The sequence below is a fragment of the Chelonia mydas genome, chromosome 11, assembly GCF_015237465.2.
Source record: "Chelonia mydas isolate rCheMyd1 chromosome 11, rCheMyd1.pri.v2, whole genome shotgun sequence".
In the NCBI taxonomy this organism is placed as follows: Eukaryota; Metazoa; Chordata; order Testudines; family Cheloniidae; genus Chelonia; species Chelonia mydas.
In genome coordinates, this window is record NC_051251.2 from 28349532 (window position 1) to 28375890 (window position 26359).

The following is a 26359-nucleotide window of genomic DNA, read 5'->3' on the forward strand; positions in this document are numbered from 1 at the left end:
GTAAATTATACTGATAGCAATAACACTGAGCTGGAGCCTATGAGATATGAGAGCTTATTCATAAAATATCTGCATGCAAACCACACCACTAACAAACAATATTTCTGATAAGGTGAAAAGTGACAATACATACATCCTCCCAGACAGCATCCAATTCAATTGGGGGTGTAGCTTGTTTTAACATGCTCTTGAATGCAGACTCTTTCCGCTTCATTTTGCGAGCCTCTTCTTTCTCCCGCTCACGTTCACGGGCTTCTGCCTTTTCCAGCAACTACAGAAAGTAAGTCATGAAATCATTCAAGTGACAGTAACATCCACATAAGAAATGAACAGTAATAATTAGGTAGCATGTAGTTTTGCTTCAAGATATTTCAACTTTGGTATTTTTTACCATTTTGTTTGTGCCTGTTTACATTATCTGCTCCATTACTCAACCTTAAATTTTATATTTGTTCTTTTCTCACAAAGCCTCAAATGAAGTCCACGGCCGACACAATAAAGCAGTGGTCTCCAAAGCGGGGTGCGCAAGACGATCGATTGGGGGCCACAGCAGGAGGAGCACCGCCGGGGGGGGGGGGGGGGGGGGGGGGGGGGGGAGGAAGAGGCAGCCCTGAGTCCTCCAGCCCGTGGAGGAGCAGGGGCAGCCGCGCAGCCAGTGGCTGGAAAGAAGCGGCACTTTCCCCTTCAAAGCCAGCCGGAGAGAAGCAGCGCTTTGAACGGGAAAGCGCCGCTTCTCTCCAGCTGCTGGCTGCATGGCTGCCCCTGCTCCTCCCGAGTCCTCCGGCCCATACTCGCAGGGCCGCATTCCGAAAGGGGCTTTAGAGCTGCAGGCCAGGGCCCCCTTAGCCCAGGACCCTGAAGCCCCTAAAGCCCCTGCGTTCCGGGTGGCCCTGCCTGCGGGGGGGGCAGGCAGCTCCCAGAATTGTGGCCATGGGGGTGGTGCTGCACTGTGCAGAGCCACCTGCACACCCCCTCCACCAAACAGAAGCTGCCCCAGGTAAGTGCTCTGCACCTCCTGCCTGCTCCAGACCTGAGCCTCCTCCCGCACCCCCACCCTAAGCACCCTCCCACACCTTAACTCCCTCCCAGACCCCGCACCCCACCCTGAGCGCCCGCTGTATCACAAAGTGTTAAACCAAGATTTTCAAAAATAAAGCATATTCCATCACATTGCTCTCACTAAAAATATTAATAATAATTTATTTAGTGAGAGCAAAGAGGTTTTTTGTACCAATAAAATAAAATCAAAAATTTTAAAAATATTGTTTATTTCATCTTTATCTCATTGTTTTTCAATTTCTATTTTTTGTGTATGTTTTATAATTTACATAATATATTAGTACAGTAGTATATGTATATAATTTATACATAAATAAATATGCATATATTGGGGGTGCATGCTCAAAAAATTTTTACTGATAGGGGTGCGCGATCAAAAAAGTTTGGAGACCACTGCAATAGAGAATGATTGTTACAACTTGCCAATATTGAATGTAAGTTCATTAGGAAGCATCAGCTTACAAATGCAAAGACATTGTTGAATCCCTACTCTACAGTTGTACTTTAGAATGGATTATTTAGATTTTGAACAAGAACTGTGCCTCTCCAATCTGAATTCTCAAAACTGGCAATATCAAGAAACGCACCCTTAATCAGCAGCTTATTTTACACACTATATTTACCAAAGTACTCATAAAACACACCTAAAATGATGCAGAGAAAACATTTCAGTTTCTGAGGGCAAATCTACTTTACTGAGCTACATGTGCTGTTGTAGCATGTCTGGTGAAGACGCACTATGCTGATGGGAGAGTGCTCTCCTGTCGGCACAATTACTCCATCTCAACGAGAGGCAGAAGCTATGTCAGTGGAAGAGCATCTTCCACCGACATAGCGTGCGGTGTGGTTGCTGTAACTTACATCACACAGGGGGGTGGCTTTTTCAGACCCCTGTGTAGGCAAGCCCTGATAAAAACAAATTTTCTAAAACAATTTTCTTAATATGAACATAAGGGAATGTTAAAACTTACACTGTTGAAAGCCAGTTTGATATTTCCAGCATCTAAAGTGGTTGCTCTTTTAGTTGAACTGATGACTGTAACAAAGTCTTCAAAAGTAGTATTCACTTCAACCAGAAATCCTTTATCCTGCAAGAGAGTTACCTCCTTGGCACCAGGTGGGTCAGGAAGTCTCACGTTAGCGCTAATGCACACTGCATTAGCGCAACGTGAAATCCCAACTCCCAGAGTCAAAGAGTTACATTATTAGTTTAATAAATGTAAATGATAGATTTGTTACTCTTATTAAGGAGAGCACATTTTTCCTCACCTTTAAGATGTCTTTTATTATCTTCTTTTCATCATGGTAACGTGCTTTCAAATCTTCAACATAAAACTTGAAAAGATCAAGTGCAGTTGATCCTAATGAAAAAACTAGAGAAGTCAAAAGCTAGCTCTAACCAAAGAGCTGCACTTTTTAAAAAATAAATTAGAAAATAAACATCACACTTCTATTTTGCCCCAAATCTACAGTCTCTGTACCTGTATCACTTTCTACATTGTTGGAAGAGGAAGTAGTCTTACCAGGCTGACCAAGCATGTTAGTAAATCTGATGTCAGAACTTATGGTTGGATACAACTCCATCCAGGAGGACATTGAATGTAACTGCCCATGTTCATGTAATTCATCCAAAAATAACTGCAAAATAGGATGGAATAAAAGTGTCCGTTTTTACATATTTGAAAGTGTGCTTTCGCATACTTCATGTTATAATAATTGAAAGAAACACTATTAAAATTGAAACCTAACCATTTGTTAAAACACAATTAAAAAAATAATTTCAGGCACAACACCTGCCCCTGCGGTCCCTCATCCCCTCTTCCGACATTCCAATTACATTTTCTTACTTATTAAAATGTGTCACTCCTTTCATTGCTATATGGGGAAACTGACTTACTACGCAGGGGAATATGTAATTATCCGTATATTTTAGACAGGCCAAGAAAACCTAGTACCCTTACTTTAAAAAGACTGTATGAAAGTCTGGAATATTTGAAAGCTGTTAGATTCTAAAGTTAAAGTTGCACCAACCTGAAAAGATTCTCTATTTTTACGTTGTCGTCGCCTTTCCCTAAGCAAACTCTTTTGTTTTTCTTCTTCCTCTTCTTTTTCCAAAGCTCTGATGTGTTCTTCAAAACAAATCAGTGCATCTTCTTTATCCATATCTAGAAAGGAGAAAAGAAAAGGTTTCTGACTGAGAAATTTCTTACCTGATAAGCTGCTAACAGAAAATTCTCTCCTCATTCATCACTAAAGTGTAATAATGGGAGGGCATTATCCAGTAGTGATGAAAGATAGAAGCTACACAGAAGAATTGAAAGATCCTAGTCATTAACGAATACAGGAGTTCCATAAAGAACACTGGGCTGAGGAGAAGAGCACTTATGCTATCGCCCACATTGCCAAAGATAGCCATGAAACAGGGAAGACTGCATGAGGGATATTTGTCAAATACTTCAAATAAATCTTTCCACTATATGTGCCCTTTTCCGATATATAAAGAGTAAATAAGGACAACCCAAGGAATTACAGACCAGTGAGCTTAACTTCTGTACCCGGAAAGATACTGGAGCAAATAATTAAGCAATCAATTTGCAAACATCTAGAAGATAAGGTGATAAGTAACAGTCAGCATGGATTTGTTAAGAACAAATCGTGTCCAACAAACCTGATAGCTTTCGTTGACAGGGTAACAAGCCTGGGGAAGTGGTAGACATAGTATATCTTGATTTCAGTAAAGCTTTTGATACAGTCTCACATGACCTTCTCATAAACAAACTAGGAAAATACAAACTAGATAGAGCTACTATCAGGTGGGTGCAAAACTGGTTGGAAAACTGTTCCCACTGTAATCAGTGGTTCAGTCATGCTGGAAGGGCATAACGAGTGGGGTCCCACAGGGATCAGTTCTGAGTCTGGTTCGATTCAATATGTTCATCGATGATTTAGATACTGAAGCTGGGAAGGGTTGCAAGTGCTTTGGATAGGACTAAAATTCAAAATGATCTGGACAAACTGGAGAAATGGTCTGAAGTAATTAGGATGAAATTCAGTAAGGACAAATGCAAAAGTACTCCACTTAGGAAGGAACAATCAGTTGCACACATACAAAATGGGAAATGACTGCTTAGGAAGGAGTACTGTGGAAAGGGATCTGGGGGTCATAGTGGTCCACAAACTAAATATGAGTCAACAGTATAACATTATTGCTAAAAAAGCAAACATCATTCTGGGATGTATTAGCAGGAGTGTTGTAAGCAAGACATAAGAAGTAATTCTTCCACTCTACTCCATGCTGATTAGGCCTCAGCTGGAGTATTGTGTCCAGTTCTGGACGCCACATTTCAGGAAAGATGTGGACAAACTGGGGAAAGTCCAGAGAAGAGCAACCAAAATGATTAAAGGTCTAGAAAACATGACCTATGAGGGAAGATGGAAAAAACTGGGTTTGTTTAGTCTGGAAAAGAGAAGAGTGAGAGGAGACATTATAAGAGTTTTCAAGTACATAAAAGGTTGTTACAAGAGGAGGGAGAAAAATTGTTGTTCTTAACTTCTGAGGATAGGACAAGAAGCACTGGGCTTAAATTGCAACAAGGGAGGCTTAGTTTGGACATCAGGAAAAACTTCCTAACTGTCAGGGTGGTTAAGAACTGGAGTGAATTGCCTCGGGAGGTTGTGGAATTTCCATCATTGGAGATTTTTAAGAGCAGGGTTAGACAAACATCTGTCGGAAATGGTCTAGATAATACTTAGTCCTGCCACAAGTACAGGGGACTGGACTAGATGACCTCTCGAGGTCCCTTCCAGTCCTATGATTTCACATAAGTTGCTGGCAGCTGTCATTTAGCAGTTGCTGATTTGGCAAAAAAAATTTAACTATTTATAATCATCACTAAACCAGTTCCACAGCCTCTTCAAGAGATTCCCACTTTTTTTTTTCCCCTCCTTACTCTGAAGTTCTTCATCCTCTGCAAATGTAGGATTGTCCATCAGATACTGCTGGGCCTCCGACCAAGTGGTAGAGTATGTTACATTAGCCATGTTGTCCAAAATGTTTTTCAAAGCCTCCCAATTCCTCTTTCGTAACTGCTTGGCTTGCTCCTGAAGCGAGTAGTCAGGGCAAAATAAATAAATAAATCAGCCATGCATTGATTTTCCTTGAGTACCACATCAGATAAGATCAAGTACCACCCTCTGATTATATACAAAGAAAATGACAAATTTTGGACACACAAACAGTAAATAATATATACAGATTTTAAAATCACCTGAATCCATGGCCATACCACCTTGTACATAATCTTGTCACATTTAGAGCTGGCCAAAACTCAGTTTTCACAGGAAATTTCAGTATTTCAAAATTTGCCCTTTTTTTCTTGATTCCCTGAATAGCAGCAATGAAATTGGCAAGAATCATGTCAATTTCAGTCAGCAGCTCCCTGGGCTTCTAGGGTCCATGGCAGCTCTACCATGCAGACTGCCTCTGGGCTAGAGACCCCAGACCACTGATGATACAGTGGTGGCACTCTTCTTTAAGGTAGGGATGGAAGCACACACAAAATGTTATCTTATCTCAGGTTAGCTAACCCGCAACAGCTAACTCAGGTTAAAATAGCAGCAAAGACATAGCAATGCTGCTTTTAAAAATCAGATTAGCAGCTCAAATTAAAGCCTACAGGGGAATTTGAGATTGAACTTGATGAGTTAAAAGCCAAACTGCTGTGTTTTCACTGCTATTTTAACCTGAGTTAGCTCATGTGGGCTAGCTTACTTGAGCTATGTAAACAGACCCTAAAGCAGAGGTCTCCAAACTGTGGGGCGCGCCCCTCTGGGGGGCATCAAGGAACATTCAGGGAGGTGGGAAGGGAGCACCACTCAGCCCTGCCATGGCCCCAGATCTGTTATGGCCCTGCCCCCTCCCACATTGTGGCTCCACATAGGCTGGGGCCTGGCTGCCAGCCTCCACAAAGGCCCAGCTGCAGCTCCACTCCCAGCCCTGCCCCCTCTCTCAGCTCCTGGCCACGGCTCCATTCCCAGTCCAGAAGCAGAGCCACACCTGGCCACGGGCCCAGCTGCTGGCCACCACCAGGGCCTGGCTGCGTCTCTGCTCTCCCGCCCACAGCCTTGGCCACTGGCTGCAGCTCCATCCCTAGCCCCGCTCCTGGCCCCATACCCACCCCCAGCCTTAGACCTCTTACCCCTGTCCATGCCACACCCCAATCCACAGCCCCACTCCCAGCTCTGGCGTGTGTGTGTGTGTGTGTGTGTACACACTAAGAGGGGGCGCAACCCTCAAGAGTTTGGGGACCACTGTCCTAAGCATATATTTACACAACAGCTGGGTGGTGAATTCCCGGCTCAGGTTGAAATACAGGTGTTAGCTCTCATTGAGCTAACATGCTAAAAACAGCAGTGTGGACGTGACAACACAGGCAGCAGCTTGGGCTAGCTGCCTGAATACAATCCCACCTCATCACTAAGGTACATACTTGGGTGGCTAGCCTGAGCCACTCTGGCTATGCTGCTATTCTTAGCATGCTACCTTGAGCAGAGTTAGTAAATGGGTGTCTTCCAGCTGCTGTGTAGACATACTGTAAGAGTGTAAAGAACCAGTGCTGAACCATGGGGCTCACTGTGTTGGTGGAGGAGCTGCTTTTCATAGGAAACCTAAAACTTAGGTTCTGACCACTTCTAATCAGCAAAAAGCATGATCTTTTTTTTGCAAGAATACGGACCTTAACCCTAGAGTTATAGACAAATTTTATTTTAGGGAAATTTCTATCTAAATTCTCCCTACATTTTTAAACTACAGACGTTGTTCTTCAGTTTGTGCCTTAAAACGTTGTACAGGGTTAACTGTGCATACTATATATATAAAAAGATCAGATTTTCAGCTATGTAAATGGAAACATGCAGATGTATACCAGCTGAGGCTCTGGACCATAATTTGTTTCAATATGTAGTATAGAGTATGAGAAAGGCTTTTGTTCAAAAGTGCATTATATACACTTATGCAATATCCACATTGAACAGATTGTTCTTTGTGGGAACATGAAGTTAATAAGCCTATTTCACGGAAGTGATAATTACATACTGTACAATGTAAAACAGTTCTAGATGGGGTTTCCTAAGTCACTGGCAAGAGAAAAGTTAGACTCAAAACAACCTAGAAAATTCTTTACTTTCTTCAGTAGGTTCAGATTAAATTGTTTTTCTCTGAGATAAACCTTGAAAACTAGAAGAAAAATTACCTTTTCTTTTTTAGACAGAAAGAACAAGACATCTTCATAAATTTCAAGACGATCACGCTCTGATATTGCATTCCAGACCTCCATTTCACCAAACATTTGTTCAGCTTTTCTGTATATAAAAAAATCCACCAAAAGAGATACATATACTCACTTATTGGCGTACACCGATTTAAATATAGTGGTGGTAGTCTCTACACAAAGCTTCACATTTTAGCTGGAAACATTTAGGTAAATCTCTCTCTTTGGGTCAAGTGGTATGGATTACTTCAAACAAGTTTATTTACTTCCAACTATGCATAAAGATTACATTTTAGTTATTTCCCTGGACAGTGAACAAGAATTTAAGAAATATGTATCTTACATTAAGTTAATGTAAATATTTTAATTCTACGTCACAGGTAAGAGCTCAATAAAAATAAGCCATCCAGTATGTAAGCTTTTGCCTAACCTCATAGATTGGAAGGATCCATGAAAAATGAAACCAGAGAAACTATGAGATTTAAGGGAAAGCAAGGGGTGGGGGTGGCATTTGCTGTAAAATGATCTGGGACTAGTGGTAATGGCTTGGCCTGGATGACTCTGTTTGGGCCTCCAGGTGAAGCCCTTAACATCTATGCTACATCACTTGCACGGGCTCCCCATTATTGACTTCCAGGTAAAGTTAAACTGGTGCAACTTTGTGGTTGACACTTACATTGGTTTAGAGTGCCCCTGCTAAACAACAGATGTAAGCCATTTTTAAAACGATATAAGAGAATATCCATACAGAAAAGTTGCACTGTTTTAACTCAATTGATACAACACTGCACCTTTAGTTAAACTATTGCAACTTTATATGTACACCAGGCCTTAGTCTGCTACAGCCTGGAATTGGTGACGCTCAGAACTGAATACAAGAGTCACCTGTTTTACCAGTAGCAGTGTGTGGCAGCACTGAAAGAAACTAAAGTGTGGATGACTAATTATCTGAGGTTTTAGGAGGCAGGGGGTTATATGGTAATATTGGTTACAAGCCTAAAGACTGACAGGCACAATATACAAATCCCAATTAAATTTACATTTACTATTTTTTCCCCTCTCACACACTTACTTTAATTTAATTTTAGTTTATAATATATAGGAGGTCAGATTAAATAATCCAAGGGTGCCTTTCTAGCCTTAAAATCTGTATTTTGGCTTCAAAGTTATCAGCACATGCAAATAAACAGGATGAGTACTGATCGCATTTGGTACTATGCTCCTGTGTAACTATGCAGCCAATAAAGTACACATTTTCACACTTAAACTAAATCCCACTATCTTCACAACTAGCAGAGCTAGAAACTATTTTTAATATACACACACACTTAGAATCTTCAGAACACTGAAAGTCCTGAAAAGGCTCCAAAATTTAAGACATCTATTTCCCTGTTGCTCAGATTTTAATTGTTCCTATTAACAAGCAGGGTGCAACAGATGAGGGGTGGTGGAGTTAGATTTTGTATTTTTATTCTTACAAGTCCGAGAGAAACAAGCCAATGCAACTCCCACATCACTGGAAGACATTCACATTTTTTAGTGGTCTACTAACTTGTATTTATTGCTCAAGCAAATATGTTCACCTAAATAAAACGTCAGAAGTAAAGAAAGCCTTTGGAATTGACATAACTGTTTAATTAGAACAAGTTAATAGTGCCACAGGATTCAGCAATGATTTTGCTTTGCGCTCTGAAATGTTTTATAAAAACTGTACTCCACATTGATCCTGGGGCCAACCGTTTCATGTGAATACTAAACCAAGATTCACAAATCAATCCATAAAATCAAACAGAAAAGGAATACCAATACACAGCTTTCTTTGCTGAAGGGAAAAGAATAAATTCACGTTCATAACTACCATCACAAAAATTACGAGACTAATTCATAGGCTAGAAAAAGAAGTTAACAGCAATGATTAGGATGTGGGTACCATCAAGTAATCATGCTTAGTTGAAAGTGCCACAGAAAATAATGTGGAAGTTTACCAGGTAAGGCTACCCACTCAGAAGAGGTGAGTAGGAATAATTTCCCGCCCCCCTAAACTCTGTCTACTTTCACATTTGAGAAAAAAGATCAGCACTGGATTTTTGCTTTGTCTTTCTGGATATTTACTTTAAGGAAAAAATGCAAGTAAGCACTCTTACTATTGCAAAAATACAAATGCACTGTGCACTCTATCATCATGCAAAAATCGTTAATCTCGGACAACATACAAACTAACAGAGTTCAAACAGCAGCTTTCTGGACAGGGTGAATTAGAATACTAAAAAAGAATAAATCATAAAGATTAAAAACATTAAGGGGGACAACAGGTTTCATGCTATGTTGTGATTCTCCACCAACACAATTTCATTGCAAATTTATATATTTTAATAATAGGTAGTTGTAACATCTAAGTAGGAAAAGAAGCTTTATAAACCAAAATTGTCTTTTTTTTTTTTTTTAGATCAATGCTTTGTATTAGGCAAAGGGTTGGCTTTAAAAAAAAAAAAGAAAGAAGAAATATTTAGCCTTCTTTCATGCCAAAATGGCTAAATCTCTGGATCTGACAGTACACCAGAAGAAGCAAATTCACAACCAGGGCCCCCTGTACTGACAACCTCTGCGTCTCAGAATCAACTACAATTTACATTTTGAATTAAAGCTAAGAAGTTTATTGCTTTCATTGTTAAAAGGAACACTGAAGGCTAATGAACCAAAAATTAGCTCCATCTGAAAAAAATTCCATCAATCTGCTCTAAATCTTTTGCCGATAACTTCAGCAAACTGGGATTCTAGAATCAATTCATTTGATGAGGTACAAACTGTACAAAAGGCTTGTTTGTAAAAGAGCAGTTTGTCAGTGATCTGCATATTATTTTTAAAATTAAATACCAAAATATTCTTCTGCAACAAACCAGCATAAAGAAAGTTGTTTGCAACCTTCTGCACTGAACTTACTGCTCATGAAACTTCATCATTTGTGGTATCAGGAATACCAGCAATGGCAACTGGGATCAGAAACTATTTTCAGATTAGTTTCACAATTTATACATGACAAAATTTTTCCCACTCTGAACTCTTATGGTTATAGGTCAGAAAAATAAGTTCTCCTTTGACATAAAACTCTTTAATTTCTATGATGCTATGTTTTTACACTGATCGTAATGACATTAATTTTTACATGACACTGCCAAGTAACTAACAAACAATGTAACTAACCTCAGTTTTATTCCTATTATATATTTCTTTCATTATTGTGAGAAAAGAATTGTAACTTGCCTGACTCGTTCTAGTTATCAGCCTGGTGATATGGGTAAGGCCACTAAGGGCATGTCTGCACCAAAGCTTACTGAGTGGCAAAATAGGATATAAATCTACAGTGTTAACGCATGCTGTGCTCTAAGTGTCTGTGTGGACCCTACTACTGTGCACTAAAAGTTTCCTAGTGAGCACTGCACGTCAATGTGCACTAGGGAACTTTTAGAGCGCAGTAGCAGGGTGCGCATGTACAGTTACTCCATGGCCTGCCCGAGTGTTGCACAAGTGCTTGTGCAGACATGCCCTAAGTATTCTATTGTTTTCTTGAACAAAAAATGAAATTTAACACCATACTGGGAAATAGAAAGATTAAAATTTAATGTATAGGAAATAATATAATAATATGGAGATATACCTATCTCAGAGCACTGGAAGGGACCTTGAAAGGTCATTGAGTCCAGTCCCCTGCCTTCACAGCAGGACCAAGTACCGTCCCTTATTTTCCCCAAGATCCTAAATGGCCCCCTCAAGGACTGAACTCACAACCCTGGGTTTAGCAGGCCAATGCTCAAACCACTGAGCTATCCCTCCCCCCTGAAATCACTGAACTATTGTGTTTATTTTTAAATCAAAATATGGAAGTGTTTTGTCATGTATTACCTTCATTTCTAGATACCTGAACTCAAATGCTATCACTCTATTTATGCCCCATCATACCCATCTAAAGACCTGGTCCTACAACAGATAATTAGGTCGGAAATTAGCGCGAAAAATCCATACTCCTGAATGACATAGTTAAACCAACCTAACCACGGGTGTAGACAGCACTAGGTCAAGAGGAGAATTCTCCTGTTGACCTAGCTACCACCTCACGGGGAGGTGGATTACCAAGCTGACAGAAGAAGCGTAGGTCGTGTCTTCACTGCAGCACTAAGTGTAGACAAGACTTTAGATTTTTCAAAGACGAAACATTATACAAAGGTTCATGTTCAGAGACCAAGCCAAGTAAATTTAAGGTTGAACTTGAAACGGAGATAGGTCATTGTGGTACATTAAATTGATCTTACTTGTATCTTGTTGTAGATGTCATCTTTTCATGGTTTTCAAGGAAACGTTGAAAGGATTCTTTAGCTTCTTTGTATTTTGATCTTGCTTCTTCTTTTTCTTCTTTCTCTGTCTGGACTTTGTAAGCATTAAAGGCTTGCTTTTTTTCACTCAACTTTGCCAATGCACTGAACAGCAAGAAAAACAAGATTTTAAGTACACAAAATGGGAATTAGAAAATAAAAGTAATAATGCCAATTTATTTACATACAGAATAAAATACAAACACAAAAGTTAATAGAAGTTTGGTGAAACAAAGTGAAGCCTACACTACAGAACGAAATTAATACTCAGGCTATCGTATCTGCTTTCATGTCTTTAAATAAAGTCTATTAAGCCAAAATAACTTTTCTTATAACATACTACCAAATAGCCTCATGAGAGGTCTTACTTTCAGGCTGCATTTTGGACATTAAATGTAGAGCCAAATTTTAAAGTCTGTTCAGCACAGAACAGCTCCCAATGAGAGCAATGACCTCTTTTGAAAATATGGCCCTAAAAGTTCTCAGCATCTCCATTATAACAAACATAAACATGAAGATTTTTTAAAATGTGAAGACCATCTATTAGTTTAACTCTAGTTACTACTGCTAATACATCTTTTCTTTAAGACCATGTACCATTCCATTGTTCATTGGTGAACATATTCAGCTCCTAAGGTATTTTGCTACTTTAGTAACAGGTCAGACTCAAAAAAGACAATTGGTTTGGTGTAGGAACTGTCAGTATTTGATCAAATCCCATTTCAGTGCTCAAATATGACACTGATGAGGGCAAAGCATATATACATTAGGTCTGTGACAAACAATGTAGATTAAAGAGAAGAGAGGAAGCAGTACCTGTATCTAGGATCATTAATGATCATTTTCATAGCTTGCTCCCATGAGGCATTGGATGGTACACGCTGTGAAGACATTAAATCAATAATGTAACCACTAGATTTGGTACCAACATACTAAGGTGATACGGTTTCTTTGGAAATACTGATAAACAGACTAGATTGAAGTATTTGATTTGTGTGGTGAGGCACAGCAGACTTCTCACTGATGTTAACAAGAGAGCTGTACAAACTATTACCCCTTCATAATAGACTATTACCCCTTCATAATAACTACGTATGTTAGTAAAAATAAAGTGATGTTTTCATAAGTCAGTCAGTAAGAGAGATATGGGGCACTTTTAGGATCATCATCACTATTTCTACCATTTGATTCTCTTTCAGGCACTCTTCTACTGCATTTGGACACTAGAGTCTTGGGAACACTACAGAAAGCATCATCAATAAATAGACTGAGAGGGAAATTGAGCATTAGATTATTCTTTTCTCACCATACCCTCCACCTTTTGAACAATGGTGGGAAATTTAGAAAGCATGCCAAAGGACAACTGTATAGGGCTCCGTATTTTTGATCCTGCAGTGAAGTAATAATGAATTATAACATTTACTGTAATTTCCATAACAATGTGGAATGTAATAACAGAATTATGACTTCACAAAGGATGGATCGTAAAAGAGAACCTGTCTAAACACGCGTGGCTTTAGTAATTATAATAAGGAAAAAGGAAATGGATTTTTGTTGAAGACAAATGTATTTTAACGTGAAAGTCACTCTTGTTCAAACATCTGCTGTTAAACATAGTGACATTTTTTCGTCTTTGTCAGTTGGCATCTTGATAATTTTCTGCCATATCTTCATATGGCAGTTAAAAATCATCAATTTCTAGATTTTGGACAAAATTATGAGTTTAAAATTGCATTATACTGGGGGAAAACAGAGGACGGAGAAGAGCTGTGAGCTCCTGATTACACACAAATATATTTTTAAAAAGTACAGGCAATATATAAAAATTGCCTAAACAAGTACACTTCCTCTATAACACTCTTTTTCCTTATTTACTCCAATATGAAAGTTAACTTTTTAAAAAAATAAATCAGTAATTTCTCAGGCAAATAATTCAGAAGAGTTTAAAGAGTTGATTCAATTTAAAAAACCTTTTCTTTCAACAGTTCTTTAAATGCTTGCTTTGCTTCTTCTTTCGTATTCCATGTATATGTTTTTTTAACTGGCTGGGTGTCCTCTTCCTCTTTTTTGGGAGCAACACTAAGGATTAAAGACAAAATATTACATACTTTAGGTAAATACACTATTTTTCATTTAAACCAAAAAGAGTCATTATCAATTTAAGAGATGTCCAATTAACAGACATTTGAGAAATATTTTTCAAAAATATAATTTAATAAGATGGAAATTAATACTTTATATAAAAATTAAAATTTGCTAGTCTAAAATAAAATGATACACATTATGGGGGGAAAACTCAAAAGCAGATTTTCTGAACAAGTAATTCTAAAAATACCTCTCTCTTTAGAACAGTGGTGCCACTATTGGAATCAACTGCCTGCTCAAATTATCTCCCCCTTGATTTAAGTGAGGCGGAGGGAGAGGGTGTTAATTGTGAAAGAGTCTTAACTTTCAATTACTCCTAACCCTGCCTAAAACTATTGACCTTCAAAGTACACTACAAAACTTGACTGTTTTTACAGGCTTTTGGCGAGAGATGGATGACAGAGTAGTTGCAGTGAGTTGGGAAGGTGTGATACCAACTTTAGTGGGTTTATTTGATTCGGATTTTTTAGTGGGGAACAACAGCCTATTCAGAGTGGGCTACATGTTTTTCTTAGTTTTGTATTTTTAAAAATGTATATTCTAAATTACATACAAGCACCTGGCTGTTCCATGATGATGCTGCCTGCTAAAATTCTCGAATACTTAAAACAAAGAGTCTAACTCACTTTTCACAATGGCAGTCTGTATGCTGTATGTTTTAATATTGTTTATCTAACATTTCTTTATCTTTCTAAAATAAAATTCAAAAATCAGAAGTCCTGGGTCACAACAATCCCCAATTAAATTTGGCAAATAAATGAATAACCCGAGAGAGACGAGGGGGCCTTTAAAATATCATTTAAAATGCCTTCTTCCCTTGTGTTTTTTCTTAACCATTTCTCTCCACTAGCTTTGCTCCATTCTCTTTTTTGTTTTGAAAAAAATCTGAACAAAAAGTTTAGCCACCTCCAATATAACTACAATCCCACAACTCTGAACATTAAAAAGCCTCAGATTAAGGAGCTGTATTCCAAGCCAGATTATTGGATTTTACTTACTCCACTGAAGGCTCCTGTTTAGAAGTTTCCTCTACAGTGTTAGTGACAGCTTCTACATTCTGCTCTTGTACAACAGGGGTGGCGATGGTTGTGGCAGCGGCGGTGGTGGTGGTGGTGGTAGTAGTTTGCTGCACTTGTTCCTCAGCTGTTGTAGTTACTGTACTTTCATTTTCTACAACAGCAGCTACTGTAGAAGCTTCAGCTTCAGGAGCAGCTGCTACAGCAGGAATGGCAGTGGCTGGAGTAGCAGCCACGGCAGTTTCAACATCACTAGTGGTGGTGGTGGTGGTGGCGGCGGCAGCAGCGGTGGTATCTGTAATTTCTGTTGCAACAGCTGGAGCAGAAGATGTTGGAGTTGGTTCTTCTGGTTTACTGCTGAATATATGAATTAAGAAAATCGAAATAAGAGTTTTATAGTCATGCAAGTTCAATTAACCTTAAGGGAAAATATTACAGTTTAAATCAGGTTCTATGGACATCGTCAAGAGTTTTAGGCCTTACAAAGTGTTATATCTCACCCAAAAAAACAAAAAAATCTAGAACAACTTCAAAAGTGGGGAGTTCTTTATAAGACAACTTAACAGAAACAGACAGACAGAAGTTCAAAGATTTTTAAATTAAAAACACTTCTAAAATTAAATAGTGAAAATAGACTTTGGTAATCAAGTATTAAAACACTTTACAGATTGAAAGCAAGCTATAAGTTTATTTCAAGAGAAAGGCATTGATACTATCAATCTAATAAAAGAAGTATTTTTAGAAACATACCTGTTTTCTTCAGCTTTAATCATCGCTACAGAGGCAAAAGAAGAAAATATTTATTCGAAATGCAACGGTTCACAAGAAGCTTATGTTTGGAAAAGAAAAAACTTACTGCTCTATATATTTTTTTTTAAAGAAATTGGTCAGGTATATAAAAATAGATCAAGCTATTCTTTTACTGTTGATATTTATGATGTTAATATTCTTGTTTCAATAATTTAAAAGATAGGTTGATTAAAATGAAATTCTAGAAGCATCAAAACACAGAAAATCTTACTGAACAGCCTTCTGCATCTACTACTTTTTCTTTCTGTTCAAACTGAAGTAAATATTTTCAGTTTCATCAGGCACCAATGCCACTTTCAATACAGACAAATAGAGTTTACTCAACTGCATCTTTCCTTTTCAGTAATCTTTTCCTATCTAGTTTTTAAATACCAGTGCTGCTTTTCTAATCTTTGGAATGCCTCCCCCTCCCCACCCACTCTCAACTCTCCCCATTTGTACTATTCTATTACCTTAGCTTCCTTAAAATTATTTTAACATTTTGTAATTTCTTCACCACGGCTTTGATTTACCAAAAATACTGACCATACTCCATCCAAAATAAACACTAATGCAGCATTACACTCCACCCAGAACAAACTATAGCATTACGTTTACGTAAGAGCAAGAAGAAATCCAAATGAGACCTAGATTATATTCTTCTCTGTCATAATATGATTTTATGCAAATAAAAGATGATGGTGGTTTTCTCCCTGCCTCCCATCATCTCCCAGCCCCCAAAATTAAACAGATAATCTCAAAATAAAGATTTACACACATGCGCTTTGGAGGTATGCATGGTTTTGACTTTGATAAATTAGCTTTACCCAACAATAATGTATTGAAGCAATGGTTGGCGGGAACAATAGGGAAACAGATTATCAACGTCATTTACAAACACAGCTTCGTGCTTAATTTTGATTTTTCAACTAAGATAGCTAACACCATTGTTATTTCAAATCCACTGAATATGACGACATTGAATTAAGTTTAATCTTTGAGACTTTGAATAATGTTAAAATAAGACAGACCAGTTCTGTTCAGTTATAATTTTATATTATTGGGGAAAAGCTCCAGCATCTCTTTTTTATTTCACTCTATTTAATTTTTAATAGGAAGAACTATTCCTACACTAAACTAACAGTGCCATAATTCATGTAGAAATAACATTTACATTATACCCAAAATGCTTAATTTCCATTACTGTTACCTTCAAGATCTTCAAGCTCTTTGGGTTTTGCCCAGCGTGATTCTTTTGTTTGGGAATTGTAGTAATAAGGCTTTCCAGAGTCAGATTTGTACTCTTTCCAAGGGCATTTAGATAACAATTGCTAACAGAGAGCAAAAACATTTGTTAAAAATCTTGTTACAATGATGTTTCAAAACTGCTAAAATATCCTAAAAAAAACCAAAAATAAGCCTAAAAACAACTTAAAACATATCACAATGCATACAATGAAAATATCCTGAAGAAAAACAGCAAAATGTAAACCTGATGTCACATTGTGATCTCAAAAGCACATCAATGGGTATCTTGAAGAATCTATCCAATTCAGTTATAGACAGTCTATCTAGAACTGATAAAATTTGCTTTTTGGAGCACGGGTGTTTACAGTTGTAAATTACATTGGAATAAAAATTTTAATGCATGTCTCCTGGACAGTCCACTGAACTTATTTTAAGTCACTTGTTCCATATCTTTCAATGAACTTGGTTTACCTCAGCAGGTGTTTTGAGATCATCTGGCTTCTCCCATGTAGATTGTTTTGTTTCAGTATTATAATAATAAGTTCTTCCATCTGGTGATTTATGTTCAGTCCACATAGATTTCTAGGAAAAATAAAACAGAAGCAATAAAATGCGATAATGGAATTCTATAAAAAACTCTAGAAAAGTTAAAAACAAGTAGAAACTGGTGAAACCTGTTTAGAAGGATCTTCATTTATAGAACTGTTGGTTGTGGTGGTTTGCTGGGCTGCGCAAACTATTTGATGTGTGATCTGAGGGGGGAAAAAAGAGTACACGGAGTTTTTTTATTTGTTTAAATTTTAAAAAAAACAACATGTATTTTAAATATATCCAATAAGAATTTTTAAACACAGAACAGCAGCAAAAAAACAAACCCTAAAGCTGATTCAGATTTACAAATTTCCTGTTTACAGTAAATGATTTTAAAGTATAATGAAGAATCAAAAAGGAAAACTTACAACACAGTAGCTCCTCCAAGATAGACAATGACTGACTGACAGACATGCACACACGCTCAGGACATCTAGGTCACTTTTAAATGTAACTTAGGTTGATAATGACTGAAAATCATTTCCATAAGATGGCAGTTTAGCGTGCTACATGAAATAAGTTCAAAGTTTCAAATTACTTCCTAAATGACACCTATGTACATCAGGAGAGACTGAAAGTTACAATGATCCAAGACTGGGAATTGTTATATTAAGCTATGGACTGGTGCCACACTAATCCTGCTGAAAAGGCTAAATCCACTGGTGTACAGACATTTGTCTATAGCAGTGGTGGTCTTTGAGTAGGGCCCTACCAAATTCATTTTGGTCAATTCCATAGTCACAGGATTTTTAAAATCATAAATTTCATGATTACAGCTATTTAAGTCTGAAATTTCACGCGGTTGTAATTGTAGGGGTCCTGACTGAAAAAGGAGTTTGTGTGGGGGCGAGGGGGGTGTTTACAGTATTGCTACCTTCACAGCTGGGTGCACAACCAAGAGCCACTGCTAACCGGCCTCCCAGTTTTGAAGGCAGTGCAGAAGTAAGTGTGGCAATACCACAACTCCTTAAAATAACCTTGTGATACCCCCCCCCCCCACAACTCCCTTTTGGGTCAGTACCCCCCAATTTGAAAAAAGCTAGTCTCCCCCGTGAAATCTTATAGTATAGGGTAAAAGCACATAAAAGAGCAGATTTCACAGGGGGAAGACCAGATTTCACGGTCCGTGATGCATTTTTCATGGCCGTGAATTTGGTAGGGCCCTATCCATGAGCTATCAGACTTTAAAAAAAATCACATTGATAACCATCTTGCCTCCCTCCACATTTTAATTTTGACCTAATTTTAGTGGCTACTCTATTGAGTGTTGTTAGAGTTAGACCTGTTCCTTACATTTTAAAGATTGTAATCCCAGTTTTCCAATAGTATAAAAGCTAAAATGACCAATTAAGTGAAAGAAATATCAGATTATTTACTCTCCCTTCATCTAACCCTCCACACCAATATTTGCTCATAGTAAGTTATAGTACTGTGGTAACTTCTGAACATGGGAACAGGAACTACTTAAAAATGTCAACAAAAACATATGATCCAAATACCTTCTGAAGATTTTGCATGGAGTAGAAATGGTATCAGAGATACAAATATTAACATTTAATTTTTTATTAGAGTACTGAAAAAAACAGTTTAATTCAATAACAGCAAAATAGATTGTTATAAAATTAGTTAACACCCACACTTTAAGATCAAAGAGCCTGTTAGGACTAGAAACACTGATGGACTGGTACACGTGTTTTCCAGATTAGTAGACTCTGACCACATTTTCTAACATTTTCTATCCCTTATGACAAACCATTATAATAATTGGCACTAATGAAGATCCTTGTTGGTAATCTCAGCTGAATTGAATGTAGTCATGGAACCTGAAGTGCTCTTTCGTTCTGAACATGGCTGTGTCAGGGAACTATGAAGATGACATTGTGCTATACTGTTCTGTTGATACAGACTACACATTTCAGAGCTAACAATACAAAAGTTTCATGAACACTAAACAGACGTGAAAATTTCTCCTTTTTAAATTTAACTAAATCAATAGGAAATTTGAGGATTTAAAAATAAGGAGTAATTTCCGCTCTTCACCAGCGCAAAAATACCCAACACTACACTAAGGAACTGTATGCCTGTTTTAAGGTTCCATATCTCAAAATGCTTCTCAGCTTTGCAAAACCAAAGTTGGCTAACGTTGAGTCTGTATTTCAGTCCTCAAAATTCACAAGATACCAGGGTTTAAAAATCATTAAAATTTTCCATGACCTAAAAATATTACATTATTTTTATCACAATCTTATTTTACTTTGTTTTCGATATATTTTAATGATTGCTGTCTTGAGAACTAGAAGAACTAGAAAAACACTCTCCTAAAAGTCCAAGAGAGATTAATAAAACTGGGACTTTTCAGCTTGGAAAAGAGAGGACTAAGGGGGGGGATATGATTGAGGTCTATAAAATCATGACTAGTGTGGAGAAAGTAAATAAGGAAGTGTTATTTACTCCTCATAACACAAGAACTAGGGATCACCAAATGAAATTAATAGGTAGCAGGTTTAAAAAGAACAAAAGGAAGTATTTTTCACACAACCCACAGTCAACCTGTGGAACTCTTTGCCAGAGGATGTTGTGAAGGCCAAGACTATAACAGAGTTCCAAAAAGAACTAGTTAAGTTCATGGAGGATAGGTCCATCAATGGCTATTAGCCAGGATGGGCAGGGATGGTGTCCTTAGTTTCTGTTTGCCAGAAACTGGAAATGGGCAACAGGGGATGGATCACTGGATGATTACCGTACTTGTTCTGTTCGTTCCCTCTGGAGCACCTGGCATTGGCCACTGTCAGAAGACAGGATACTTGGCTAGATGGACCTTTGGTCTGACCCAGTAAGGCCGTTCTTATGTTCTAATCAGAAAACTCAATGGGAGCAAAGAGAAGCTCAGTACACCTGGCATTCAGGTCTAAATACTGAATGGCAAGAGTGGTGGTTGACAAACTAGTACAAATACTTCAGAGGCAACTAAAGTATTCAAACACTAGTCAAAGACTGGTAGTCTAATAGAAAAAAATATTGATCCCTAAGCATGTAAACTGATTTATAAGTAACGTGCTAGTAAAAGTAACATGGGGGGGGGGGAATCAAATTAAGGTTTTTCTTTAAATGTCCATACATGGACTTACAGTCATTGTACTTCTATTAACTTTCTGAAGCCTTGGTTTTTACTCACCTGTGTTCCAGGTGGTGTAGTGCCTATTTAAAAAAAAAAAAACACAAACAGAATGAGAAACACTAGTGTTCTAGCAAAACACTTCTAAATTACCTTTTTTCCCCTCTGGCCTTTTATAAATTAAAAAATGACTTACTGTAAATAAAAGATTTGATAAAAACTAAAAGATAAATGACCTACCCGTAACTCCAGTTCAAGAAGATTATGAAGATAGATTAACCCTTGGAATGGGCACCCAGGGGCATCCAACCAGAACTCTTTTGCCAAGAATGTCTGTTGGGGCTACACACGTTCTTGCAGCACCAGCTGTTCCGGGCCTATAATGAGCCATGACCCACAAACACAATCTACTTTTCATTATGCAGGTCCCAGTTCAGGGAAAACAACTCTATTCATGGCAGCACTTAAGCATGTGCTTAATTTCCATTTAAGTCCTTAGGACACAAGCATGTGCTTAAATGTTTTCTTGAGCCATGTCCTCAGAATTTGAATTAAAAGACTCCAAAGAGAGCAGGGAGGGTCAGGAGTGTGAATCCATATCAACCACCCAATTGAAAAACCAATTACTGTCAAATAGCCTTTCTTTCTTCCAGCATAAGCACTATTGAGCTTCACTCTTGAAGACTGAGTAGCAGTAAAAATCCCCAAAATTTCCATACTGTGGTACATGTACCACAATGCTACATGAGTTGTTAGAAGTTGTATATGGTCACACAGTTGTTGTCCCCTTTTAAGGGAAAGTGGGCCCAGGGCCAGTCAAACCCTGTTCCTTGACATAGTACCTTTAAGGAAATCGGTATTCAAAGGAGCAGCAGATCAGCTGGGAAATGGGGCCAGATGTAAATCAGGTGGCTACCTCCTTAACATGATAAAACCTAGCTGTTAGGTGACTCCCAGGAGGAGGAGTGGCAGCCTTGAAAGGAGAATTACAGGGGAACATCAAGTCAGGAGAGAGGCTTCTTGGGATGGGAACCAGAACAGCTGGTTGACTGTGGAAGCCTGCCTGAATCATAACATACCCCTGGGGGAAGAGGGCCTGAAACAAGGGGAAGAAAGGTGAGTCTTCAGATCAAGATCATGCAGTGGGGCGGGAACCTGGATAGGGGTAATGCTGGGTACACACCAAGGAATTATGCGCACAAAAAATGATGCAAAATTGTTATGCAAAATTGTACTTTTTTTTTTTCTTTTTCACAGTTTTAATACAGAACAACACTATATTAATGCAGCCTCTTTAGACAGATATAGAAGACAGATTTCATGAATTTTGTTTTTATAAAAGCACATTTTAACCACAAAAACCATATCTTTATCATCAGTTAACAAAAAGTGTGACACTAAAGTGACCCATCATGTGTGGTTTGTGAAACTGAAAAATAGTTGTTAAATAGTGGCTACTTAATTTAAGACTAATTTTTTTATAGTGAATTGGTACCAAAAACATTTTTTTTCTACAATGAAGCTGATAATCACATCTTTCAAACTCCAAGATTGAAATAAAAAAAGAAAAATAAACAGAATATTGTAAATCTTTGCTCTGTATAAGAATATGCAAGATAAACTGTGCAGATACACAGTATCTTTCTTTCATTCCAAATATGAAAACACAAGCAAAGTAACTAAAGTAACTGAATCACAGAAAGCAGAAATGAAGAAAAAAATGTAACATCATGTATTTTTAAATACACTAAGGATAGGACAAGTAAAGAGCTTAAATTGTAGCAAGGGAAATTTAGATTAGACATTAGGAAAAAATTCCTATCTGTAAGGGCAGTTAAGCACTGGAACAAGTTACCAAAGGAGGATGTGGAATCTCCATCACTGGAGGTTTCTAAGATCAGGTTAGACAAACCCCTGTCAGGAATGGTTCCGACAATACTTAGTCCTGCCTCAGTGCAGGGGACTGGACTAGATGACCTATCGAAGTCCTTTCCGCTCCTACATTTTTAAGTTTCTATGGACCACATCCAACCGCTCTTATCAAGCAATTGTGGTTATGTTGACACAGGTTGAAATAAAGCACTACATTTTATGAGATTGTCCTTGCAGCTAAGCCTCTCTTTTTAAATACTTTTGTGATTTGTTCAAGTAGTATGCAATTGTTGATTTCCTCTCATAGTTGACAACACCATCAGTATTTTTTGGCAAAACTATTTAATGCTACATCTGTCCTCAAGGTCTGTCATTTTACTATGTCCTTTACAGTTAATAGCAGTAGTGTAGTTGGGAATGGAAATTTGGGTGGGTCATAACTTACGATAGACAAATATCACAGCACCCTTAGTCCTGAGCCCCGTCTTCTTCCAGCTAGCCCCATCCAATGAGCTCCTACCTGGCTGTGTGCATGTGTGCGCGCAAGAGAGACAGACAGACAAAGGGACACCTCGTCCATCTCCCAAACACATTCCCTCCTCCTCCAGATGGGGTAGAGATGGGGCAGGCCTCATCTCCCTTACCAGCTGTGACCCTGGGTGCTAGACAGGGCTGACCAGCACCACCCACCGAGGAGGTGCTACCACACGACACAGAAAGGAGGTGGTGGCAGCACACAGACCTGTCTCTGCCAGGGCCTCCCTGCTTGCCCTGTGGTGGAGACCAAGAAGCATTCCTTCCCCTCAGGGAGTGACACAGACCAAACTTTGGGAAGGTCTCAGATCTGAGGTGCATGGCATATACTCAAAGAATGAGAGACTCACATCCTGGCATATGTGGGGGGCAGGCAGACATCCCCAGACTATAGAGCTTGGGGACCTGAAGGCCCACCCATGGGAACACATTCCCTGTCTCTGACCAGCCCTGTGGCCTGGCTTCCCCTGTGCTCACTAGGTCGACCCTAGCACCAGCCAGCAGCATTGCAGGCTGCCACTGCTGCCTGTGCCATCAACACAAGCCAGCCAGGTGAAAAATGCTGCAGGCCAGTAGGGGCTGCATTTGCCTGGCCACGCTTTCATCATGCTGTGGGCTGGGCTCTACATTGCTCCATGCTGCCACTTCTCTTGCCCCTCCTCACCGTGCCTGCCTTGCTGCCCCATCACCTCTCCCCGCTGCTCCAGAGCCAGCCTACCATCATGCAGCCCCACCTTGGTAGGGCACAGTGGCTACAGGCAGCACCACCCTCACTCCCTCTGCCCAGTCTGCATGCCCAGTGGCAGCCTGGATAGCCCCACAGGCGAAGTGCTGCTCACCCTGCTCTGTGGGGAGATGGACCCATCAAGCCAATATGAGGGTGAGGGCAAGGGCTCAGACAATAAATTTGGGTGGGCAATGCAGCGCCCTGTCAAGGCCATATTATGCAATATTATACGCCTATGCGTAGTGAAATGTATTAAGAGTGCAATTATGAGGGCGAGTGATTGCGTAATCCCCTGGGGAGAAGCTGGGTAAGCCTGCTTGACTCTATGCACAGCCCTGTGAAGGAAGGACTGTGAAACCCTTAATCGAGAAGAAGGAATCTGTGGCTCCAAAGGGCAGAAGGAGTCCTGTGGGGAAGACTCTTCGGGGAGGGGAGCTGTAGCGAGACTTGCAGAGTTCCCTGGCTCAGAGGGAACCGGACAGGAACTTGAAGCTTTTGAACAAGAGTGAAATGAGACTAATGCTACTAAGGCCTGGTCTACACTGGGGGGGGATGGGGTGCGAGCTAAGTCAGTCTAAGTTATGCAATTTCAGCTATGAAAATAGCGTAGCTGAAATCGACATACTTAGAGCTACGTGATCCCAGGAGAGGGAACCAAAGCCTGAGCCCAGCTGCCCCAGGTGGCAGGGCAAAAGCCCAAGCCCCACCATCCCAGGTGGGGGGGTGAGGAGAAGAGAGAGCAAAGCCCAAGGGCTTCAGCACCAGGCAGGGGGCCTGTAACCCGAGTCCCGCCAGGCTTCAGTCCCAGGTGATGGGGCTCGGGCTCTGGCCTTGGCCCCAGTCCCCAACAAGTCTGAGCCAGCCCTGGTGACTGCATTAAAATGGGGGTAGCGACTCACTTTCTCAGAGTTTGGGAACCACCGCTATAGTGGGTTTCCCTGCCCCCGATATTCCATCCTGGACCTAAGAAACTTATAAATTCTTGCAGAAAAGTTAAAGAACTTTGACAAAGTAGCATTTTCCGATTAAACAGATTTATCGAAGAATTCTCAACTAGTCCTAAACCTCACATTCTCTAAGATTCCAGTGGGACTCCTCCAGCCAAACTCCCTTGTTTTCTAATCTTCCCCAGGCAGATCTCCACCAGATTCATTCAAATTTTTTTACTGTGAATCCATAAATATTTAAATTAAGCCTATTAAGACCTAAAATAAATGTGCCTGAAGGAGAAATTTGCATCCGGCACTTCCACCATTTTTTTTTTTTTTTTAAAGAACTAATTTTTGTACATGAACTAATAATGTTTGGGAATGGCTGATGCATACACTATTTTAGACCTGGTGGAATGAACCTCAATACCATCAAGCACTGAAACATCTGCAAGATCACAGACCTGCATGTGCTTTTCAATCCATTTAGACAACCTCTAAACAGAAATAATCTCTCTGGATTTATCAGAAATTACAAATAGTCCAGAAGATTCAGAGAGACCTTAATTCTATCCATGTATTAAATAAGGGCCTCTTAACACCTAAGCTATGCCATTTATCTTCTCCCAGTACTGAGTGCAGATCAGGTGAAAACACGGGTAATTTAATAGCATGAGTTCCACCAGAACTAAACACCATCTTAGGGAAGACACAGGTTATCCTTGTGGCTCTCAGACTCATTATAATGACGTTCTAGACACTGGCAATCCAATCTTCGAGGAACAGCTTACACAAACATCTTTGCTTTAGATTATCAATTGGCGATTCCATTAGTTTCATGAGCACTAAGTTCAACTCAGCTCCCAAGAAGGTGCTATTCACGCATGGGTGGAAAGAATCTTTTGACTGGAGAATGTACATCAAATCAGATATGGGACAACCTGAAGAATATGGGAAGGAGGTATGAGATCCCGAAATACCTTCTTGGTCTGAATGTTTGGTATTACGGGGGGAATACAGATAGGCCGAGAATCTTAAGAGTAGAGGTCCATAATGACAGACAATACTTGAAGGAGAAAAAATAAAATAATATAAAACCAAATATAAAAATGTTAAAGAAAACTAACAAGACACAAAATAAGGTTTTAAGGTATATAAAAATTATCCTTTTGTTTTCTTTCCATGAAAGCTTTTTCATGTCTGAAAAAGACATTAGGAAAGACAAAACATCACTATAAACTAAACTTAACAAAGAATTTATATAAATAAAAGGGAAATTGGATAAAGGTTAATTTACATTGTTTGTAAACTCAAGCTTCATTTTTTTTAGATTTATTAATTCCAAGTCTATTAAAAGATTTTAAAAATTTAATGATTGTGTATACATACCTACTTGTGTGTCCATACTGTTTACTCCTGGCTGTAGAAACAACCAACGTATTATTTAAAAACAGTATATTAAAATATGTTTACTAAATATCATAATAATCAATTCAAAGAAGCAACTTGTTCAAGTTTTTCCAGCAGCAAAATGCTCCATCAACTTAAATGTGGGTCTCCATCCCTCGCACATATAACAATAATCATGGGAATTCCAGCTCTATAAAGAAAGTAATTTAGGATAACAAGATACTTTTCTGAAAGGGCCATACGTTCACCAATTCATTTCAATGAATCTCTTGCCAAACTCACAAAGAA

The 26359-nt window shown here is 38.9% G+C and overlaps 1 protein-coding gene across 7 annotated transcripts in view; it reads right to left on the minus strand.

Moving 5' to 3' along the window:
* PRPF40A (pre-mRNA processing factor 40 homolog A) overlaps positions 1 to 26359 on the minus strand; it is a 46917-nt gene that overhangs the window by 10485 nt on the left and 10073 nt on the right. The window contains exons 4-20 of one of the 7 annotated variants that reach the window (XM_043525646.1): positions 26051 to 26081; positions 20660 to 20682; positions 17568 to 17645; positions 17365 to 17475; positions 16856 to 16976; positions 15607 to 15631; positions 14839 to 15210; positions 13666 to 13774; positions 12512 to 12576; positions 11636 to 11800; positions 7311 to 7419; positions 5010 to 5160; positions 3091 to 3224; positions 2541 to 2697; positions 2329 to 2432; positions 2031 to 2147; positions 134 to 271 (exon numbers count right to left, since the gene is read on the minus strand). In XM_043525646.1, coding sequence (XP_043381581.1) covers positions 134 to 271; positions 2031 to 2147; positions 2329 to 2432; positions 2541 to 2697; positions 3091 to 3224; positions 5010 to 5160; positions 7311 to 7419; positions 11636 to 11800; positions 12512 to 12576; positions 13666 to 13774; positions 14839 to 15210; positions 15607 to 15631; positions 16856 to 16976; positions 17365 to 17475; positions 17568 to 17645; positions 20660 to 20682; positions 26051 to 26081 — 2010 coding nt within the window. Of the gene's footprint in view, positions 1 to 133; positions 272 to 2030; positions 2148 to 2328; positions 2433 to 2540; positions 2698 to 3090; positions 3225 to 5009; positions 5161 to 7310; positions 7420 to 11635; positions 11801 to 12511; positions 12577 to 13665; positions 13775 to 14838; positions 15214 to 15606; positions 15632 to 16855; positions 16977 to 17364; positions 17476 to 17567; positions 17646 to 20659; positions 20683 to 26050; positions 26082 to 26359 lie in introns of all 7 variants that reach the window. The other 6 variants (XM_037912297.2, XM_037912296.2, XM_037912293.2 and 3 more) reach the window with 6 other exon arrangements.